General features: G+C 33.1%; 2 protein-coding genes across 2 annotated transcripts in view; one reads left to right on the forward strand and one right to left on the reverse strand.

Moving 5' to 3' along the window:
- The first annotated feature begins 735 nt into the window (after positions 1-735).
- LOC129806015 (dual specificity calcium/calmodulin-dependent 3',5'-cyclic nucleotide phosphodiesterase 1-like) overlaps positions 736-24705 on the forward strand; it is a 455456-nt gene continuing 431486 nt past the window's right edge. Inside the window, exon 1 of the mRNA XM_055854306.1 lies at positions 736-1220. The gene's annotated coding sequence lies outside the window, so the exon portion shown is untranslated. The remainder of the gene's footprint in view (positions 1221-24705) is intronic.
- The window catches only part of LOC129806020 (larval cuticle protein A3A-like), a 12512-nt gene continuing 9946 nt past the window's right edge, over positions 22140-24705 (reverse strand). Inside the window, exon 4 of the mRNA XM_055854315.1 lies at positions 22140-22671. Coding sequence (XP_055710290.1) covers positions 22322-22671 — 350 coding nt within the window. The 3' untranslated portion in view covers positions 22140-22321. The remainder of the gene's footprint in view (positions 22672-24705) is intronic.

Genomic DNA, 24705 nt, shown 5'->3' on the forward strand with positions numbered 1-24705 from the left:
TCCAACTTCAACTTTAAATCGAATCTGCTATTTGCTTGTGTTTCATATTGATTTTCATTAAGAATCTCACTTGAAATAAGTATATCCAGCCTTATCACTAACTTTAAATTTATCATTTTTATATCACACCCAAGAGCATATTAAGTGCCATTAAGCTGAAGCAACAGTTTTCTTTTTAAGATGCTCCTCCTTAGGTTCTCTCGGTTAGAAATTGCTGTATTAAATTTGCTAAACACAAAATTTCGTGTAGGGAATAACTTTCCCAGAACTCCACATTCCTTCATTCAAAACTTTGGTTTGAGGAATGTCTTGAAACACTTTGAAAATGTATTATAGTTTTCTCTTGGGAGTTTGACAGGCAAATTCCTTTCGATATTGCAATTGTATGGGAGCGAGAATATGTTATCAGTTGCTCTACAACCTCCCTGGGAAATCAGCTGATAAATCTTATTCCACGAACTTCAACCCCTTCAACTCTAAAACGACTGAATTTCTCTCTGGTTTCTCTTTCACGGTGGCGAGAGTTACATGGATAAATCGGGTAAATCTCAAATCTATGACGAAATCAAATCTGCGTGAACGTGTGCTGCGGTATCCAAGAAAATTCCTCTGGGGAGCTGAGATGCAGCACATGCTGACTGAACCCCCCGCACTGCGCATCCCATCATCCCGGTGCAAATTCAAAATTCTAATTCACTCCCGGCAAACGGCGTCAAAGTCGAGCGACGGCGCCTCAGTTGAACCCGTGCCACGGCCGAGATCGGATTTCCCCCAAAAAGCTCCGTTCGACGTTCTGTAAAAGCTGCGCCAGAGCAGCGCACGTGATTGCTAAAAGCTCCTCCGCAAAGGTCGTGCTTTCCCACACGTCGCTATCACCAGCTCCCCACGGGAGCTCTTAAACACTTTTGCATCAATTTATATGTTGCGGGTTAGAAAATAAAACTAGACAGCGGTACGCTTTTTTTATTCGGTGTGGCTCTGTGCTTTTGACAAGTGAGTGAAATTTCACGGGGAAAGGATCCCTACTCCCAATCCAAAAAAAAACAACATTTTCATTGGGGATTCACCATACATAGTTTAACTGTGAGGAATACCTGAACCTGAATAAAATACCATTGAGACATTCCCCGGTTTTGTCATCCTCATACAAAAGTGCCACAATTGGGCAGAGTATTTGTACCATGTCAATCATTTTCCTGCGGAATATACCTCAATGAATGGTGAGTGAATTGCACAATTGTTGCCATTCTTTTCATTTTTCACGTGTTTCCCCAAGGCAAGTGAATAACACTGGGGAAAGGCGCGTTAAGCTGTAGAATTTATGAGAAAGATGATTAATTTGTTAGCCCTACAACTCTTGTGAACTACGATGGGAAAATTCATTTATTTTTATTAGAACACTGTTGGGATCAATCTCTAATTTCTTAATAGAAATTGGCAGAAAAGAACTGCTTAAAAACAGACAAAAAGTCGACTTGGTTGACATGATTTAGATTTAATTTATTGTCATTCTTGTTGTCACCTCTGTATTGATCCGATCTCTAGTAGGACCACCGCCGTCTTAGCGCCGATTTTTTTCCTTCATGGAAAAATGAAGGAAAGAACTTTTACTGGTTGTATATTTCAAAATCATTACATACAAAAGTGTAGAAGGGTAGGGGAGGGCCTTCAGGCTTCGCACATGCTCTGGCTCCGAGTACTTCATATTTTTCCGAAATTCCTTTAACGAATCTGGCCTATCTATGGCAATATTGAAATCACCTGTAAAGAATCTCAGCTACTATAAGCTTATATGGGCTTATCACTGGTCATTTTCGATTTTAAACAGTCTGAACTGGAAAAGCCAACGAAATAAAAAAAATCATTGAAATCGGTTAATAAACATTAGAGATAGAGTCCGGTCCATATGGATATAGTAAGGGCCTTGACAGACCTGAGGATTAGCCTAGAGACGGCTTAGCGTAATTATATTAAAAATAATAGTTAAACTACATTTCCATCATTTTCTACTAAGTCGTCTCTTGGCTTAAGTCGTAAGTGTGTCTAGGGCATAAGGGTCGGGGTACAGTGAGTTGGAGTAGGGACCGATGGGATCCACCATTAGAAAGGTCTCGATTTTAGATACTCATCGAGATTAAATTTCATCGAAATTGCTTTATGAACACCGAAAATGCAGTCCGGCCAAGACATTTTGATTATAGTTCGGGTCAGGGAACATCGAAGGAGGAGTGGGATCCACCGTTAGAAAGGTCTTGACCTCAGCTACAACTTATTAAAATTTTAAGAAAAAGCATTGTCTAGTTTTTGAAATATTCGAAATCGGAATTTCGAAAATCGATTTTTCGATTAAGGGCAGAATCACATTGACAGTATAATGCTCACCGTATTTCGTTAATTTACGCATTTTCATTGCAAATTCTTAATCAAAATCTCGATTACTGTATTACCTTATCTCATATTTGGTGGCTCTAGGTGAAAATAATATAAGAAAATTGAGGAAATAAAACGAAAATGCGATAAAAGGTAAGCAAAATAAAACCGTATGATTAATTTCTCTAACAGTTTTTTTTGCTCACCGTTTATCGAATTTTCGTTTTATTTCTTCAATTTTCTTATTTTATTTTTACCTAGTGCCACCGAGTATGAGATAATGTAATACGGTAATCGAGAATTTGCGTAAGTATTGCAATGAAAATGCATAAATTAACGAAATACGGTGAGGCTACGGCGAGCATTTTATTATCAATGTGATTCTGCCCTAATCGGACCTTCGATTAAATCGGAATGAAATTGGGATGACACAAGGGTTATAGTACTCAATGAGAGCTTTCTAAAACACTCAGCTTTTAAATATTGCTATTGTTTATTTTTTATTTGCTATAAATCTAATTTTATTATAATCTATTAATTGAAGAGAATTTTTGTTTTTGAGAAAAGAAAAAAAATAAATAAAGGCTTACGAAATTCGCAGGTTGGCCACCTTCCCCTACAAATTAATACTGTGCTTAAGTTTACCTTATTTGAAATTTAATTAGCTTTTCCAAGATTAAGTAGAGCATTGTACAAAAACTCCTTACTAAATTCCGGAATTAGATTCAGTGTGAATATTTTCTCAGAAATTAACTTTATTTTTTTTTAATCTCTAACTTATTATTGAACATTTAGTATTTTATTGCATTAAATCACTATATAACAGCTACGGGTAATTAATTATTTAATCCCATAAAGTACTTTAATTCTGTTGTGTTTTCTAATCGATTAAAGCTGCAATGCTTTTAAAGTTTTAACTCAGAAAAGGCAGCGATTTGACTTGGATTAAATATTCATGTTCTCAGTTTTTATGTCTTTAATTTTAAATATGTCTAATATATACTCTGCAAAAATTCAGACAGAATGGCTCAAGGGAAGGGGTTATTTGGAAGGGGATACTGATCAAATTCTTATACGGAAACTGCGCCAAATTTCGGTCAGTTTGCAATTCCGGACAGTTTGCAATTTTGGCCACTTCCCTTGTGTCTCAAAATTCAATAAAAATATTTTTTCCATAAATCGTTTTACAATGCACAAAAAAACAGAGAAAAGTATTGTCTCTACGAACGATATGATGTGAGAAAAGCCTTGAAGAGTTCCAGAGAGGCAAGGAACCAAGAGAATCAGAGTGTCCGAAATAATACCCAAAATGTCATTGGACCGCTCAAAGACTCCAATATTTTGTCCACTCCTTGACTCCAATATTTTGGAACACGATTTTCGAAAATTCGATGTCGAATAGGGTAAATGTCTTAATTCAAAACCTTTTCCAGACGCTTTAACTTAGACAGGAGATTCAACACAATAAGTTCATATTTTTTCTGAAGAGAATTACATAAATTTGCTCCTTGACTCTTCTAGAATGTTACTGTTTAGAGAAAATTCTTTAAATATAATTTGAAAACTCTTCAAATACAAGAAAAATACGCGAATGTAAAATGCTTCTATTGGAAACATATTAATCCAAATGGAGACAAGGGAAAGTTTCTAATTGGAGACAAACAGTGTAAGTGAAACCGCGACTAAAGGCTTCCAAAACCTTGTTGGCTTACTCCTGAGTGCAGGATTTGTTCTTATTTCTGGGCTTTTCTCCTTTTCCATCTAAAAACAATAAGAAAATCTCTCCAAAAAAATCATATTTCCGGGGTTTCCTATTGAAGCATCTGCAGGCACTTTAGAAAAACCCTTTTTGTTCACGAAATAGGTAATTATTTCATTTGAAAACTTCACGTACCGTTAACAATAAAGATTAGCAGTTAATTTAACAAAAATTATCCAGAAATATGACATAAATGTTAAACAAAACGAATAAACAACAATCACCTCATTGTGTTTTTCATTGGAAAACATGGTCGATCTATGAAAAATTCAATGGTGAAAAGGTGCACTGTTAATTTTTCTGAGAAATTAACAAATTAAAATTTGTGAATATGAATGGATTTTCGCTTTATTTGGAGCAAAATTAACTAAATAATGAAACTGTCTGTGGTATAGAAAATATATAAATAATATAATTTAGTACTGTATTTATTATAAGAAGATTGACGTTTCCATTTGGAGTAGTGAAAACTTTCCATTTGGAGCAGGTTTTGAATTAGCTTAATTTACCCTATGACTTGTTTATGAATTTGAAAACATTTAGTCGTAATTTTAAGAAGAAATATCAATATATTAACTGAAATTTATCAAATAAAATGCATTATTCATATTAATAGAAAATAACTGATATTTTTTGTACAATTTTTAGTTAAGGTATTTTTCTGGTATGTATCGCCTATAATTTTCAGTTAACCCTTTAACGACGAGACAGTTTTAGCGAACCGAAAATCAGCAATAAAAATGATACCGATAAACAAAATCAGTAAAAGGTCTTGCATCTAACCTAAAAAATCTAAAAGAGTCTTTTTCGGTGTATTCTTTTCCTCCATGAGCGATAGGAGCAAAAATAGCCCAAAAATTTAAGTAATTTTTCTGATAATGCCAATGAATGATAATTTCCACTCTGTTGAAAAATATTGTGTTTGAGTATTGTAGTTTTAATTCTCAAAAGGGTTTTGCTTAAAAAAAATTGGAAGTATAAAAAATAATTAAAATTAAGTTTCATTATGAGAATTTAAAAATTCGTCATTTTTGAGCTTGAAAATTTACTATAAAGCAAAAAGCTGGAGACTTGCAAAAAACATCCTATATTCCTTCAACCTTCTACTTTGCAAAAACGTAAAACATAAAGAAAAAATAATTTTAGGTAGTCAGGAAAAATTATTTTCCTTATGGGACACCGGTGTTCCAATCGTCCTTAAAGGGTTAATATACTTCCATCATGTTCAATTCATACGTAATATTAGGTGAGATTCTTAACAATCTCACCTACTATAATCCTAACAAAATTTCATGTCGTCCGATCGCGCTCAAACTTGGCCAAAATGTGTTTCGCCACTTCCTGATCACGAATATATGGGGGGCTAAGTTACGTTCCCGGCCGGCCGGCCGGCCGTCCGGCCGCTCTTTGGAGCTTAATAGCTCCTAAACTAAAAAAGATATCGACTTGCGGTTTTCGGCAAAGGTTAAATATCGTATGAAAATTGCAACTTGGTGCATTGACCCCCCACCCCCCACCCCTCCTTCCGCCATTTTGAAGACCCCCCTTTTTTTGTTTTCTCAATAGCTCCGCCCCTATGGCATCGAGCGGGCTCAAATTTTAGTATGTTATAGCTGGGCCTTAGAGCTTTCCATCAGTACCAAACTTAAGGTCCCCCGACCCCCCTGACCCGAGCTATAAGGGTCCAGAAAAAATTTCTTAAAATGGCCATAACTCCGGTTCTAATTGTCAGAATTTAAAAAGTGAGGGCTTTTTGGAAAGCTCTCGTGAAATGCCACTTCCCCTTCTAACATCGCAAGTTCATAAAACCACCGCTAGGGGCGCTTTTTTTAAAAAGAAAATTTTTAAATCTTAAAAGTTAAATAACTCAAAAATTCCTTATGCAATCGGGCTGAAATTTTAGTATGTTGTAGCCGTTGATTATACCTATCAAACAAAAAAAACCTTAAGTCGATCCATAATCCCTGACCCGAGCTATAAAGGGTCAAAGTTCGAACATTGACCGGCCTCTATCTCCGGTTCTAATTAACATAGCGGCCTAAATTTTACCTTTTTGGTTTCGTCTCGATGAGCACTTTCAGATGGAAGTTCAAAAAGTCAGCATAGGTGGCGCTGTGATAGCGTCAAAATTCATCGAAATTCAAAGTCACTTTTCTCAAAAACGGCATTGTGCAAGTTAATGAAATTTTAGTATGTTGTAGTCCAGTCTAGGACGTTTCCAAAATGGTGCGTATGCGCGCTGTGGTTTCAATAGAACCGGAGATATGAGGGGTCAAATTTCACAACATTCAAAAAATCATATCTCCGGTTCTATGTGACCGATTTTGATGAATGAGGGCTTAAACGAAAGATCTCACCAAATGCTACAACTTTCTAGAATATTTGAACTTCGTGGGACCAACACCAGGGGCGCCACAGTCGAAAAACCAATTTCAATATCACATAACCTCAATTATCTCGACTGTCGCTGAACCGATTTTGATGATTACTTCGACATAATTGTAGAGCACATTTGTCTCTACATTTCGTCCATACATCATTTTCCGATCAGACTACGCTATCACTCCGATTTTGCCGTTTAAGTGTGAAAAAATTGATTTTTCCTATAATAACGCTTTGAAATCACTCAGATGCCAATTTGACTGCCTCTACTCCACCAAGACACTTAAAATAGGGGTTTAAATGGAAAGTCCCGCAAAATACAACAATTCTTTGATATAGTTGAAGTTCAACAAATGACTACTTGGGGAACTCTGGATGAAAAAATGAGTTAAGAAACAAAAAACCTCGCTTATCTTGGCTTCTGAGTAATCGATGAGATCATGTTCTATGAGAAAATTATAGAGAACATTCTGGTCTACATTTCACCCATATATCACTTTTGTGTCAGTTCATCCAAATCCTTGATATTTTGGTTTAAATACAAAATTTGTATAATTTCACGAATTTTATTCAAGATAACTGAATGGCGTCTCCCAACTTCAGCTCTAAATCGAATTTGCATGCACTCCGAGTTAGCTCACGTTAAGAATCTCACCTACATAAGCCGGTTAGGATTATCTGTCCCTTTTTTTTAGAAGTAGCTTGATTACGTTGAAAATATGTTGGTTACATTTGTGATATACATTATTTGGATATCAAATGCCGCTTGGGTTACAGGTGACCTCGAAATGTGTGCAACTCGGGGTGTTTACAACTTAGAATGCGTACAAATTTGGCTATGAGTTAGACTTTAGGAGTACAGAATCACGTCGAGTTGCACATATTGCGAGGTCTCCTATAAAGAATTTTAGCTACCATATGCTTATTTGGACTTATCACTGATTTTCTTACGACTAACTTATTGTCGTCTGTAGTATTTAAATTTCGTAAAGTACTTGTGGGCACTCAATGGCTCAAATGGTAGAGCACTCGCTATGTGATGCAAGTGTCCCGGGTTCGAATCCCCTTTAGGTTACCAGGAAATTTTCTGGCATTAAAGGTGTTCGGATTGCAGACAGTGACCTTCACTGCACTTGATTCCACGGGCATGAGACTGACAACCTCATCCCGTACAAGAAAAAATAATAATGCATGTCTAGAAATCCCCTTGCGGGAAGGCCTTGTTCCTTCATGGAATTTTGTACCAGTATTATTATTATTATTATTATTATTATTATTATTATTATTATTATTATTATTATTATTATTAATTTAGTACTTGTGGGTAAATATTGTAAGGACAGGGGGGTCATCGAAGACTCATGGTCAATATCTCTAAACATTTGTCTTATATTAGTATTTCGAAGCGAGAGTAGCCTGATACTTGTACATTATTTTAACATTTTCTTTTCACTTGCTTGTGTTTGGCCTCTTGGACGTCTTGTGTAAGCCACTCCTAAGAATAATTTTAAGCAACGCCCCAATACCTTCTTATTGGGAGTAAGAATTCAGTTCCTTAGATGACTTACGTGTTTTCTGAGTGGAGAGTAATAAGTCAATATTAGTATTTTATTCAAATTTGATGACCTACAATATAGATTTATTTGGCATATTGATATAACCCGCCCCCTTTGGGGTAACATGAGAATATGTTTACACATTCAATAGCTTCAGATTTCTCCAAAGGTCGATAATATTTTCAAAAGGATTTTCATTTCATAAAAATACCTTCTTTACTTTGTTTTCACACATGATAAACTCATATGGAGCTGAATTTGAATTTAATGTAATAGAAAATATTTACTTAATTTTTGGAAACTGCAATAACAATTCGAAAGCTTATGCGGAAGCTTCTCAACTAAAACCACTGACCAAATATAAAATTCCATGGGGAAAAAAAGTGCATAAAAGAGAGATAGAATTTCGTAAAATTGCTATTTGAGTAATATTTGAGAGAATATTACATTTATATGATATGTTAACCGCAACAGCGAACATGATTCGTGTAACATTAAATTCGTCCATTTTCCGTGAATTGGCTACAGAAATGACAAAAGGGAGAAACATTCTCCAAATTCTATGAACGTAGAAATTGAAAATTCTCCCATATTAGATTTTAATTTCAGAACATTCCATATAAAAGTTTCTCTTGCCAATCACTCTTTCCCCTTGACACCAATCGTGAAAATCTCGCCGAAGACGCTATAAAAAATCAATGAAAAACGTGCAAGAACTCTTCACACGCATCAAATCAGGAGAAAAGAATAAACAGTAAATTCCACAGCTTACAGAAGGTATGAATTTTTATGGTTAAAGCGCGGTTTTAGAAGTACAAAAGCTCACCCATTTACCTGTATTGCCATAAAATTTAGCAACAAATCCTTCCAAATGGGTATTCAAGAGGGAAAAAAAATTGAACACTCTGGCGTCACTGGTTCCCCCCAAAGTTACTCTATAGTTGAGCTTATATTACGTAGACTTAATTGAAAATTACCAAAAGCTCAGCATGAATTTAATTAAATGACATACAAGTTGGATTTGTGCAGTGTGTGTCTTATAAGGTTTGATTGAAATTTCTAACAATTCGTCTCTGCTATTGAATGTTTTTCAGGAAAATTTTGGGAATTGTGGAAAAGTTTCGTGACTTTGATGAGATGTTATTGTTTCTCCAATGAATTAATATGCAGAATGTGATTCAAATTGAGTGACAAATTCAATATTTCCATTTAATTGCTCCGAAGAGCGTCGTTTGGGGTGCAATTTGTGGAGCTTTGCATCTTGGGAAAATGAATTATTTCACATTGAGTGCGAAAGCCCTCGAAGGCGGTGCTGTATTTTCCAAGCGCCTCTATTCAGAAAATATCAAGAGGGAAAATTGATTGTTATTAATTTAGCCCATTAGTATAGGGTTTCCCTGGCAAACATTCACAGGTATTGCAATTAGGAAAAGTTTACCAGTAATTTGTGTGACTTCAGAATTTATCATTAACATGGTTTCTTCCTTCAAACTTTCTTGATTATTAATTTATAAATTTTCCATGATACCACTGACAAGGATAATCTTATAATATTGTAATCTACAAAGTTATAAATTCAAAATTGCCAGAATTACTGCTATAGTCCAATATGAATGCTTGAAAAGTCAATGTCCAAAAGATGATGGATTTATTTGCATATATTCTACGCGAAAGTTCTTCAACATTTCTTCTTATTGCAACTCCCAAAGAGCTCAACTTTCAATTTTGGAAGACTTCCAACTGGATCATGTTACTTGCAATCCTTGCAAAATTTCACACCGCATCCCATTTCATTGTTCTCCTCATCATAAAGTTGAGGGATTGGAAGCTAATGTGCCCCTTTTTGGGTCCTTAACTTTATCTTCAGACCAAAATTTGCAATTAACACTAATCACACTAAACTTTTATGAAGACATTCACATAATAACTTAGAATTCCTCCCTAAACATTAAAATGATTTAAAGATACACAGTAAAAAAATTAACACTATTATAGTGTGTAATCTTTCACTCCACTATTATAGTGTTACGGCGATATCACACTTGCACATTAAAATTTTAATGTGATTCACATTAATTGTCGCTTGTGAGCGTCCAAATATGTTAATTGTATCTTTGAGTCACTTAATATTTGGGGTTTTTCTATTTATTGATAAAGAAGTCGACTTGTCCTCCAAAAATATGTTTAAATTTACCTAAAGCATAAATATTTTTCACATTAAAAAATTAAAGAGAAAATCGCATTAATTTTTCGCATTAATGCTATAAATCAATTTATATCAAATTTTGCGGGCCAAGTCTACCTTTTTATCAACAAATAGATCAAATTTTGAATATAAAATGATTCAAACACACAAACTACACATTTGGACGCTCACAAGCGACAATTAATGTGAATCATATTAAAATTTTAATGTGCAATTGTGATAACACAGTTAAATTTGGTAAAAAATATTTAATTTAAAATTATTTAATTTAAAATTTTCTAATTTAAAGTTGTTGAATTTAAAAAAAATTGAATTTTTGTGTGTAAACTCAAAAATTGTTGAACTTTAATTTCATTTCGTTTATTTTAGTTTTTTTGCCTTTTTATACATTTGTAATGGTTTTTTCCTGTACTCGGGGTCCCCCCTAATGCGAGATAATTACATCTGATGCTAGGATCTTCATGATACACTTATTATGCATATAAATACTTGATGTTCTATATGACTTTTGCCCCATGAAAAGCATCTCGACTGAAGTATATGTCTTAAATGGAAATTCAACAATTTTTACACCACTTTTGTTTAAAAATTCAACAACTTTTGTCTGATAATTCAACAACTTTTGTTTAAAAAATCAACAACTTTGGTTTAAATGTGAAATACACAAGGCTTCACTATAATAGAGTGAAAATTTATGATCAAACGAAATTATGAATGAAATAGTGTCAATTTTTGATCATATGACAAAAAAACCAAAAAGTTGTGTATTTTTTCACACTATAATAATGTGAAAAACTATTATCATACTATAATAGTGTTAATTTTTAGAATTTTTCAACAGTTTTAAATTACAAAACATTGTTGAAAATTCTTTTTGACTTATAAAAGTGAGAAATTTGACACAGATTGCAATTAAATAATTAATTTATCCGATTTCACACTATTATAGTGTTAAAATTTTACACATTTTTAAATTAAACAATGTTGTTGAAAATTTTTAACTATAATAGTGGTAATTTTCAATCACTTGATAATAAATTACCAAACTATTGTGCATATTTTAAACAGCTTTAAATTAAACAACTAAAATGGTCGATTTCGCACTATTATAGTACTTAAATTTTACACATTTATTTACTGTGTACACAAAAAAAAATATTTCGTAAAATAATTCGTAAATATTTGTGAATTCCGATTGGGGACTTATGAAATGCTCGTAAAACGTGTAACCCACAAACAAGTTCGCAAAACTTTGTACTTTTTTTCACAAAAGTTTATTCGTAAATGTTAGTAAACACACAGAAAAAATGTTCGTAAAATTTTATCATTTGTTCGTATATTTTTGCCAGACAAACAAAAAATAAAATACTCGTCAAGTGATCATATTACGAACAATATTTGCGAAAAAGTACAAACTTTTACGAACTTCTTTGTGCACAGTAAGAAATTTTTGGTTGCTTTACAATAATTTTCATTGTAAATTTTACATTAAACATGTAATCGTGTGTACTAATACACATTTGTGTAAATTGTACACATTTTGTCTGTAAACTGTGTAATTTGTACACCTTTTATTTGAAAACTGTGTAATTTTACACGAAATATGTAAGAAAATATACAAAAGTGTGTAATCATTCCCAGTTGATTACACGGTTTACAATTACATAAAAATTAAAATACACATTTTCAGATTACACGTTTTGTTGAAATACATAATTTGTGTAACTTTACATGAATAATCGTGGTAAAAACGCAAACCAACGATTATCCTTGTAAATTTTTTTTACTGTGTTGGTTATATGATTTACGAGAATTTCGTAAGTCCCCAATCGGAATTCACAAACATTTACGAATAATTTTGCAAAATATTTTTTTTATGTAGAGAATTAAACACAGAGTTTTTTTTTAATTCAGTAAAAGGTATAAAATTTGGAAAGGCGTTCATTTAAGAAATAACACAACAATGCAATGTGATGGTTATTTAGTTTCGCTTGTTCGATTTCTAAATTTGAAACCTGTGTATCACAATCAATTAATTTCCCTTATTCCATTGCCATTGTGTGTTTTTTCCTGGCTAAATTCATGTTCATTTTGTCACATGAATACCTTAACCCGGACTAAAGTTGATAACGAGCTGTGGACAGTGTGACATCACAAATTGATTGCCCTGTGGGTGAGCTTTTGTGATGGCAGCAAAGTGGTGCTTTAGCATTTTCCTGATGTTGCGACTTGCTGGATTTTCACTTTATTTTTGGGTTTTTCACTCCATCCTGCTTCCTCGGCTTAAAATCGATTAAAAGTGGTCCTCATCGCTCAATATAAACACCCCCTCAGAAAACTTTTCATCCTCGAATGTCTACCAAAAGGAGAACTTCATGCAGCAGAAATTATACTACATGGGAAATTCAACGTCATCTGGCTTTTTCTATTTAGTTTTTCTTTTGCTTCGTTGAAGGGATTGTTTAATTAATTAGCAAAAAAGAATTCGGCTGAAATACTATGGCTTTCCGTGAGAATATTCTATAAATAAATTCACAAATTTTACATGCAAAATGGGGATAAATATTTTGATATAGACGCAAAAAGTGAAGCGCCATTGTTTTTCTGTTTAAACTGCAACTTTTCTAGTGAAACTTCCAGTTAAAGTAGTGCTATGTCAGTATTCGGAATTCAAGATAAAGGATTCTTAATTAAATTCAGCCTCTACTAGACCGACGAATGAAAAGTTCCTCTGTAAAGTATTCAATAGAATGAACTATATCAGATGGGATCCTTTGTAATCTAACTCCTGTGGTAGTCAAAGAATTTAATTTTAATCAATTGAGCTCGAACTTTCGTGAAGTGTCGCAGTAGCACCCCTTATACTAACAATTTAAACGACTGAAAATCCCCTCCGGCAGGTCCGATTTTAAAATATAACTACAAAATGAGAACGAGATGAGATAAAACAGTAACAAAACATTTTTTTTGTAGTTTTCTTACATTAAGAATCTTACGTATACCTTAATCTAGTCCGTAGCTTTTGTTTCCCAGGACAATGCTGTGTACAATTCTAAAGATCAAAGGATAAAAAGCAATTGATTCATATTCAGGAAACTGAAGAGCTTTCTTTCTAAACTTGTATGAAATAGTGAGAATGGAAAGGGAAAAATCGGAAAATGGAATGATGATTTGTGCCTCAAGTTGTTGATTGACTTGGGGAGCCTTTGGCTGTATCTCCGTCGTAGCCACAAATATGCGACTTCCGTTCACGGCGGGTAAACAGACTTTTTTTTTGTGCTTTTGGGGTAAACCACTTCACCGGAAGAAACGTACAATACATAGCAAGGGGCAGAATAGCTTTTGTAGACAGTATGAGGAACCGCAGAGAATCAAAGTCAATTCACAAAATCAAATTTTACTGACTGTGTAATGCTCGGAGGATGAGACAGGAAGCGAACTTTTTCACAGAAATATCACAATTTCACGTTATCGCCCACTTTAGAACTCCAAAAATCTATCACAGTGAAATTCAGCATAGAAGAGGCTTTTCACTCTGTTTTGTTGATTCTTCCTTCTCAAGATGCTTTGTGGCATTTACGGATTTCTACAGCTTATGTAATCGGCAAAATCGATATTAATGGTGCTATATCAATGAAAAATGAACATGTTTTAGCACTTTACTGTCCAAGAGCTTCTATTTTTAGTACAGTCATGTGCTAATTTTGTTAGAACTCAAAAGCTTTTTCTCTGTGTAATATTTCCATAAGCCGTATAAATTGAATACATTTTTTAAATTTATTGTTTATATGAAAAATAAACATGTTTTTAGTACTTTCACTGAGAGAAATCCGGGAAAGTTAAAATAACATTCCAGAAATGTTAATTTTGCCCTGCATTACTGATCCGAAATCGGTGTAAATATTACCTTTTTTTGGGTGTATTAGGGGTTAAATTAACCCTTTTTCATGTTAATTTTACCCTTAAAAAGGTGTAAAATTAACATTAAAAAATGTTGATATATTTTTACACTTAAAAAGTGTTAAAGTTGCAAGGAAAAAAAGTTAATCGCACCCTCTTTTTTTCTCAGTGTTACTGTTCTAAAGTGCTTTTGCATTATCGATTTTTCATTGTGTTGATTTCTGTCACGACATTTCTGTGGTTTTAGAAGACGACGAGAACTGGGAAAAAGAGTCGAGACAGGAACCAACCCAAAGAAAAGTCAATAATGCAGAACTACTTTAGAACTGTAATGTGCTAAAAACAATAACTAGATTATTTTTCATTTAGAAAATACATTTAAAACTCGTATTCAATTCAAATATATGGCTTAAGGAAATATTACACAGAAAAAAGTGTTTGAATTCCAACAAAATTAGCACATGGTTGTACTAAAAATGAAAGTTTCGCTGATTTTGTCTAAATTTGAGAAAAAATTTACAAATCGAAATATTATAAAACCACCAAACATTATGAATTGTCCTTGTACGGTCATGTGTTGTTAGAACTCATAAGTATTTTTATTTTGTCTTCATAAGCAATTCATGTATCTGACATGTAATGAATCTTCATATTAATTTCATAAAAACATTACAGGAAAGTACATCCCAATTTACTTTGCATAAAAAGGCTATGATCCAATTCCAATAAGGTATATAGTTCAGTATTCTCACAAACTATCGTCCATGTTCATATACTTCAGTATTTTATAAGGATATTGTATTAAGAATAAAACCTGTTGGTACTAATAAATTAGAACATGGCTGTACTAATTCAATTTGTAATTTAGTTTAATTTGAGGATTAGAATAAAAAAATTATAAAATGAAACATGTACTGAAACATCTTGTGTGTTCTAAAAAAATTGAACATTACTGCTTAATGCCAGTTTTAAAAAATTGTTACGCTTCGTTGAATTTTGGGAAAAAAATCCTACAAATTGCAATAATATAAAATCAACAAGCTTGTCAAATATGCTTTGTTTCATCAGGTGTTGTGTTTTTTTCAAATATTAATATTCTGTACTAGTAATCTTTATAAGGAATATTCTATTGAAAAAAATATAGTGGGTACTAAAATATTAGCACATGGCTCTACATTTGTAAAGTTTGTGGGTTTTTCATGGCTTTGAAGAAAACCTTTTGCATTGAAGAAATTCAAAATTAGAACACTTTACAAATCAGGTTAGTAGACTCAAGTACTAATTTTTTAGAACTCCTAAGTTATATTAATTTTATTACCATCATACGTAATTCACCTTACTAAGCGATATTATAATAATAAAAAAAGTTTAAGAGTTTTTAAAAATTAGATCATGTCAGTGCTAAACCATCTAGTAAAATTTGTTTGATCACATTTTTTGGATATAAAGAAATTTTTTAAGCATATTATATGAAGCATATGAGAGCGGATTTTTCATAATCATTTCTAATTAACAGGGTTGATTGTATTTCTGGGAACCGTAGAAATGCATGAAAAATTGTGAGTATTTTTTTCTATTTTAGTTTGTTGACCTTACATTCCCTTTCCTTTAATTTAATTAATTTTTCTCAAGATCTTATTCGTAATAAACAACATATATTGATGAGTACTAAAAATTAAAAATTCAACATTAATTTTAGTACTTCATGGAATTTAATCTCTTTCTTTTTTCCTTAAAAGCTATTATTCGGGATTTGAAAAATAGCTATTTTGTGCATTTTCTTCTTTTTTTTATAAATAGCAATATAATATTATTTGTACTAAATTTAAAGCAACATATAAGAAAAATTAAAGAATTGCCCTCAAAAATTATTATTATGCGAAAATGAAAAGCGGTAAACAATGAGTTACTTTCAAAATAGTTTAATGTTAAAGCAGCAGTATATTTTTTGTTTTTTTTAGTACTACACTGTACTAAAAACAATAAAAATCTTTAATCTGTCAGATATCACAATGTAATCTACTAAAATATTATTAAGTACTTAAGAACTCTTCCAGTTTTCTTTGTACTAAAGTGCCTCAAAAGAAAGAAATCTTTAAAGTAGGACATATGCTAACAATTAAGGAAAATTATAACAAACTGAAGATTAAATTTAAGTCAAATTAAATCTTCATATTCTGCGAAATTTAAATTTGCATTTCATTTTTAGTACTGAAGAAAAATGTTTTAATATTTTAGATTCTCTCATCTCAAGTATGATAAGCACATATCCAATGAGAGGAAATTCGAATTTTATAATTCAGTACAGATTTAGAAAACATTTTAGTACAGATCAGTTACTAGGAAGCAAGGCTCAATTATTTTCAACTAAACTTTTTAATAATGTAAAATTATACTTATTCAATTGATCATTTCTTCCCTGCATTTCTATGCAGAAATTGCAAAGTTTATGCAAATTTTGTTTTAGAACAAGCATGTTCTAAATATTCATTGTGCCTCTGGAACATCTTTTAAATCAGGAAACTTTCGTGAAACTAAAATCAACATCCTGTTCATGGGCACTTTCCCCTAGCCTTTTAACTAAAGACCAACCTCGAAAAAATCATACCCCTTGTACCATATTGAAGCCTTATCTCCAGCAATTTTTATTCACTGAGAATCTTTTCAAATAACAGTCCACACTTAGAATTTCAATTGGGTGACCTATTTGCTGGATGCTGCCAAAATCTCGTGCCAAAAGCCTTCCGTCAAGAAATCCTCAGCAGGGCCTTTAATTTTTGCGCCAAAGCAGACTGATGAATATTTATTGCATACTTTTTTTTCATCCAATGTAAGCTCTTCTCGCAATTCACCCTTCATTGTGTGAATTTACAAGTCATCGGTTAAATATGAGATTTAGCTTCAATCCGAAATTTAAATCTGGCGAGAATATTGGGCTAAATCTCGCAAAATCGATGGTATTTGAATAATAAACAGCATGTAAGGCTCTACCATAAACCCTCATAACTCGACAATACTGAATGATTATGCTTCATTTTATTGACCTAGAGTTTATTTAATACACTTCTGGACTATATGGTATGTCGCTATTTGAACGTAGGAAATCCATTTAAATCAGGACGAATATTTTGTACCCTTTTTGACCATGTTCGGTGAAATTGAATATATTTTATCGATAAACTTTCCCACAATTTTGTTTTGAACATTTACTAATAAAATAGAGAAAAATATGTTTGGTTTATTCTTTTAGAGTGAGCTCAGGCACATAAATAACAACGAATAAATAGATTTACTGGACTTTGCTCTACAAAATTCACAAGATAAAATAGTTTTATTTTTTGCAAATTCCTTCCAATTCTAACAAATTATTTTTAGTTTTTTTTTAAATAGTTTCTGTTATAAATCATTTAACAAACGAACCATTATTTTTCAAATTGATTTTAAACTTTGCATTAAAGTAACAAAATTTAATTTTAAATAGATTAGAGTCTTCCATAATTATAATGTAAGCGAAAATTGAGTTAAAACGGTATCACTTCCCTGAAATTACCGGTGAAAGACTGAATGCTAAATTTTGGATTGAATATAATTAATTTCATAATTTTGTAAAATTCTGGTTTTTGAATTATTAAAATGTATTTTCTATCACTCAAATTTAATTGTAAGCCCATTAAGTTAAATTTCTGCTAATTATTTGTTTTTTGCATTTTTTCCTATAATTATATTAGTTTTAGCGATATACATGTCTAAATCAAGATTGTGTATAATTATTGGTCAAGGAGTAGATAAATTGTGCTGATTTGCTGATTTCGCATAAATTTGTCGATCTCGTACCGGTATGCCGATTCGGTAGAAATTTCCTCATATATTCCGCGACATTTCGCGACGAGTGTAAATTGGAAATAATGATGATTTCTCAACGGCCTGTAAAATGCATTCTACATTCTAGTGGAGTCTCAAAGACATAGGTGGAGAAGTTCAAGTATGCCGGGGTATTATTCACGAGTGATGAGGTTTCACATCGAACTATCGTCGTGAATCGGTCAAGCTTCTGCAGTAATGGTCTTGGCATAAGCGTGGTGAGGAAAGCTAAGCTTAGCCGTTTGGCTAAGTTATCGGTTTTTAAAGCTGTGTTCATTCCTAATCTCACCTATTGTCATGAGATTTGGGTAATGACCGGAAGTATAAGATAGCGAGTGCAAGTTGCCGAGAAGAGGTACCTCCGGGCAGTTAAGGGAATCACTCGTCGAGATCGAGTGAGAAACGTAGCTGTTCGTGAGGAGCTATGAAAGTCGAGGATCCAAGCAGCACATCTTGGTTATTTAACTGTTGGATAACGTTTTTATAACATGTTTAGTTGAAATAACTGTATTTTAACGTTGGCACAACTATAATATTTGGTTAAGTTATTTTGTGCTGCTTGGAGAGTTGCTTCTTCGTGTTAAGAGATCGATGGTATAGTCATGTTCAGTGCATAAATAAAGAAAGATTCCCTAGAATCTTTCTTCATTCCTTGTTGACTTCAGATTAATGTCCAAGAATGAATACCCGCGACAAATTCCCAAGTTTCCCTGTAAATCCTCATTTGGAGTAGTGGACAGATATTGCGGACAAAATTTCAGAGACAAATCACAGATTTGACCACTGAGGAAGACGCGTTGAAGCGTTGAAAGCTTTGGCAATGAATTTTGTGTTTGCCTGTCCTGAAAGAATTGCACCCCCTGACGCATCCGGAGGGAGTACATCTCCTTGACCTTTTTATACAAATTGTTGTCAGTAATCTACCAAAACTTCCCTTGAAAAGCTATTATGAGGAGGCGTTGAGCTCGTGGTAGACCTAGGACAAGATGGCTGCATTAAATTCAGAATCTGGTCTTGGAGCGCATTGGGATCGTACCTGAAATTTCAAATTTCAAATTTCTACCTCTTCTCAGAGAGGAGTTATAAGGCAAAATAATCTCATTTTGTATGGGTCATATCAAAATGGGGCAAGGAGGGAGGCAGCGGTATGCATGAATAAAAAGTTTAAGTCATAAAACTGACCCTAAATCCCCTACACCGAATTTCATGAAGGTCGCTTTAGCCGTTCTTGCACAATTCGTTATGAAAACAGCGGTTTTTCGGAAGGACAAAGGCTTTTTTACAAGGACTCCCACAGTTTATTGTCCTAGGTTCTGGCCATTTTTTAATCTTACTGTGTTATCACACTTGCACATTAAAATTTTAATATGATTCACATTAATTGTCGCTGGTGAGAGTCCAAATATGTAATTTGTGTGTTTGTATCATTTTATATTCAAAATTTGATCTATTTGTTGATAAAAAGGTAGACTTGGTCCGCAAAATTTGATATAAATTGATTTATAGCATTAATGAGAAAAATTAATGCGATTTTCTCTTTAATTTTTTAATGTAAAAAATATTTATGCTTTAGGTAAATTTGAACTTATTTTTGCAGGCCAAGTCCACCTCTTTATCAATAAATAGAAAAACCCCAAATATTAAGTGACTCAAAGACACAAATAATAACATATTTGGACACTCACAAGCGACAATTAATGTGAATCACATTAAAATTTTAATGTGCAAGTGTGATAACGCCGTTATATCAGTACCTGCGTATCTGTAAAATGCATCTACTCTATGCTGGCGCTTCTGGAACCAGCGCCCATATAGTTTTGTACATTCTCTTTTACTGCGAAGTCGCATTTATTTAGTAACATTGGAAAAATTTAGTCATTATGAAGCTTGGGATCGTACGAAGAATGAGCCCTTTCCTCTAGAAATAGAAATGAATTGTCAAAATTGTACATGTGAGAAATTAATATAATTATATCTGATTTTAACTTATTTATATTAGAAAATTCAATGTAATATGTGAAAGACGCAAAATTATTTTTCTCAGTCTACTGCAGCTGTGTTAGAAAATCTCGAAAATGAGATGTTCCTGTAGGATCAGAATTTTCATACTTGTAAAGAGTTTACAGAAAACAGAAGTATATATTTCTTACCATTTATCTTATAACTTTTGTTGACAGACATACAGAATAATAATACTGTTTCTATTCAATGGCATTTTGTAACCAGAATTTACTAAAATTTTTAAGAAAAGATTTTAAAGGAAGGTCAGATAAAATCAAATACGAAGAAAATTAAACTTTTCATCAAAAAGGAACCTTTTTTAGGGTAAAGTGGTACAAGTTGGACAGAGCTTTTTTTCTTGATAAATTTAGTACTTCATTTTTATTTGCATATTTTTAATGCTTTAGTTTTATAACTTGGTTCCTTGTGCTTAAAAACAAATTTTGTACTGTATTTATCAAGAAAAAATCCCTATCCAACTTGTACCGGCGAATTGTCCAACTTGTAACACTATGTCCATGTCCAACTTATATCACTTTACCCTACTTCTTATAAAAGCCAATGCCATTTAAACTTAAATCTCTGTCACATAATTTGCCATTCTATAACGTCTCTTGCTACTTTCTATTTAATATTCGATGAGTTATGAAAGTATCAAATTGATATTTAAAAACTTTTGCGCAATTCTCCAGCGCTAATCCAATTTAAACTTTAATAGTAATTGATTAGAGTGCTGAAAGAAATTGTGTTAATTAAACCGGAGACTGTTCGCAACTCTTATCTTCAATCTGAAATGAGATAATTAAGAAATTCTAGATATACTTGACGCAATTCTCATGACAATACGTGGCGAAACTCATGTTCTTTTGTACCATCTCTAATGTATTCAGTGTGGTACAAGATAGACTCAATTGATTCAGTGAAATATATTGAACTCATGAGAAATTTTATTATGCTCAATCGTCTACAAATTTTCAAGATTTTTTCCTTACCAGTATCCTTGTCTGCTTTTTGACTTCAAATAAATTGAAGGCTTGTCAGAGATTAATCGCTGACGTTTCCATGAGATACATCTATTTTATCTCTGAAGATTTGCATTGATTTTTTTTGTAGACAATGCTTGAAAAAGTAGCTTGGAAAGAGCATTGAAAAGTTATAAGGGTACGTGAACTTAATATTATTCCATTTAACAGAATAATGCGATCAAAAATGACATTTTGTGACATCTATGACAATAATTTAGGTTAGGTTGAACTTATAAGCATAAAATTCGTTTATTTTAGCCGAGACACAAACATTTCTCACCGTTTGACCGTGTTTTTTACCTCATATCTTCTATAATTTTCATCCAATTTAGAATATTACAATAAAATAGTTTGTAATTCTAAATTTAATAAAAATTTGCGATAGAAAAACTTTAATTTGTAACCAGAAAGATCAAATAATAAAGAAATTTATTTGCTTAGCCGAGACATAAACTTTTTCCTACTGTATAATATATTACTTTTTATTATACACCTTTTTTTTAATACGCTTGCTTTATTGATTTTCCAATTGAATTTTTAGATGAGAAGCTTGAAAAACTGTAACAACTTTATTGTAATTCTGAGAAAATTATGCTCAAAGTGATTCTATTTTTATCTGAGACACAAACCATTGCAATTATTTTTATAAAGTTTTTTTTTTATTAAAATTATTTCTAAATATGGAATAGATAGGTTGAGAAATTGGAAATTTTCTTGAAACTTGCAAAAAAAGACGTGACTAAATCAAGAAGAAAAAACTACTTCAGAATATGACGGATAGTGTGAACCTACCTTTAAGCTTTTCTTTTGACCGAAGCTATTTCTCAAAGTTTTATGATTTGTTTTAGATTTCCACTGACTCAGGTTTCTTTTTAAATAATACCAATACATTGTCTGCAAACTGCCAAGGAATAACAATTTGTTTTCTATCCCATGTCAGATGTTTTGAGTAATTCTTTAAGATTTTTGTGAAATCCACTAAGTCAGCGGTACAATAGGAAATGCTATACTCCCTAAAGCCCCGATGTATTTCCACAATCGATACCATGCCATTCGGTTTTGAAAGAAGACACAAAATCTATAAAGAAAGTTGAAACAATTTATTTGCAATGTCTTATGTACAGAAGTGGCATTGAAGTTGCTGCGCACATGATGTGGCCTGACCACGGAGGCGGGTCGGAAGTTTCGAGAGGACGAAAGGTGGAAGGTCACGAAGTAGAGTGAGATCCAGTCGACTTGCAACGAAATCTCTCAGGACGGATTAGTGGTGCAGGTAAGCAGCTGAGTACACGGGAGCGTGGGAGATGAGGGCTGGTGCATGATGAGCTACAATTGGTGCAGCTACGTGGTGCGCGAAGACACTTGGAGCGTGATGGACAACAGCTGGAGAGGAGTAATAGGCTGGGGCAGCGTGAGTCACAATCGCTGGTGCAGAATGGGCAACAGCGACTGGAGCATGGGCTACGGCAATGGGAGCATGGGCTACAGCAACGGGAGCATGGGCTACAGCTACTGGGGCATGGGCGACCGCGACAGCTGGGGCAACGGCTTTCACAACGTGCTCTCCAGCTGTTTTAGTTACCACTGCATTGAATCCATTGACTGGATCAGCTGGTTGAATTTAAAAAAAAGAACATTAATATGAGGACACTGAAAACAATCAAAAGTTTAATTGATTTGGAGAAGGTTAGTCAGAGAGACCTGTAGAGGAATTCTGTAATTTTCGTGGCATTGTCACGCGTGAGTTCGAAACCTGGCAATGCCAATCGAGCTTTTTTTGTCATATCATATGAGTTCGAAAATGCAATTCATTGAATTTTTAATGAAATTCCTTTACTTGATGATTTTATGAAAATACAGTACGTCTTGGTTGATTTGTTTAACAAAATTCATTGTCATTTTAATTGCCAGAAATCTCAAATATGTGACTTCTGACAATGTTACGTGAGCTGAAATGGTAATGCCACGGCTACAGAATCGCATTTTCGAAAAATCTCATCTAAGTTTCGAACCCAATTTGTCATATGGCATTGCCAGAGCGTTACAGAATTCCCCTCCTGGTCGAAGAGGAAAGAATGCACAGTAGGGGAATTCTGTAACGATATGACAATGTCATATGACAAAATGTCGTGACAAATTTGTGAACAGGAGGGGAATTCTGTGACGCTTTGGCAATGTCATATGACAAATTGGGTTTGAGTCTCAGGAGAGCTTTTTCTAAAATGCGATTCTGTAGCCGTGGCATTGCCATTTCAGCTCACGTGACATTGTCAGAAGTCACATATTTGAGATTTCTGGTAATTAAAATGACAATGAATGTCGTTAAACAAATCAACTAAGACAGACTGTATTTGCATAATATTACTAAGTAAAAGTATTTTACTAAAAAATCAGTGAATTGCATTTTTGAACTCATAGATATGACAATAAAAAAGCTCGATTGGCATTGTCAGGTTTCGAACTCACGCGTGACAATGCCACGAAAATTACAGAATTCCCCTATAGGACAGTATTAAAGTCTAGTCTGCATCTAGAAGTTCTATGGAGCTCTTAATAACTGATATGAATCTGTCTTTCGTTTTATTTTTTCGGTACGTGAAATTTTCAAATGAAACAATTACCTATTTCGTGAACAAAAAGGGTTTTTCTGAAGTGTCTGCAAATGCTTCAGAAGGAAACTCCGGAGATATGATTTTTTGGAGAGATTTTCTTATTGTTTTAGATGGGAAAGGAGAAAAGACCAGGAATAAGAACAAATCCTGCACTCAGGAGCAACTCAACAAGGTTTTGGAAGTGTTTCGTCGCGGTTTCACTTACACTGTTTGTCTCCAATTAGAAACCTTCCCTTGTCTCCATTTGGATTAATATGTTTCCAATAGAAGCGTTTTACGCTCGCGTCTTTTTCTTGAATTTAAAAAGTTTTCAAATTATATTTAAAGAATTTTTAGTTTCAAAAATATATTTAAGAATTCGTTTTGTGACTTTTTGCCCCAGTCTCTCCTACTGTTTGAATGAGAATGAAAAGGGGAAATAGTTGAAGTTTTCTTTTTTTCTTTGGTTCCTGTCATGACTGTTTGGAGTTTTTGAGACACAACGAGATCTGGGGATAATAGACGAGATAGGAACCAATACAGAAATAAGTCGATAATGCAGAAGCACTTGAGAACAGTCATATGTGATAAAAATAATATTCAGGACATTCATTATTAAGGATTTCAAATATTAAAATCGCTCTCCTGTAAAGTTGGCCATTCGCGAGTTATTCGTTTTATGTTTTGAGCTGTCGAATTGTGAAGCTAAATTGCATTAAGATAAGCAACAATTCACTTTAAAAAGATCGTAAGAGATAATGTCTACCGTTTGACTTCTAGCTTAAGAACAAACTTAAGGTCAAAAAAAAAAATTAAAAATTAAAAAATCGGTACTTAACCGGTTCATTACCGATAAATACTGATGCAGGCGTGTTCAGAATTTCAATACCTTTCCAAAAAATCCAAATTTAACCAAATCTGTTAATAAATTGGCCTTCAAAAAGCCCTCCCTTTGACCTTCAAAATAAAAATGGCGAATTTTCCGACGAAATGTCGCCTGAACTACCTTTAAAACATATCCGAAAATTATTAAAAAAAAAAAAACTGGACGAAT

This window comes from Phlebotomus papatasi, chromosome 3 (assembly GCF_024763615.1).
Source record: "Phlebotomus papatasi isolate M1 chromosome 3, Ppap_2.1, whole genome shotgun sequence".
Classification (NCBI taxonomy): domain Eukaryota; kingdom Metazoa; phylum Arthropoda; class Insecta; order Diptera; family Psychodidae; genus Phlebotomus; species Phlebotomus papatasi.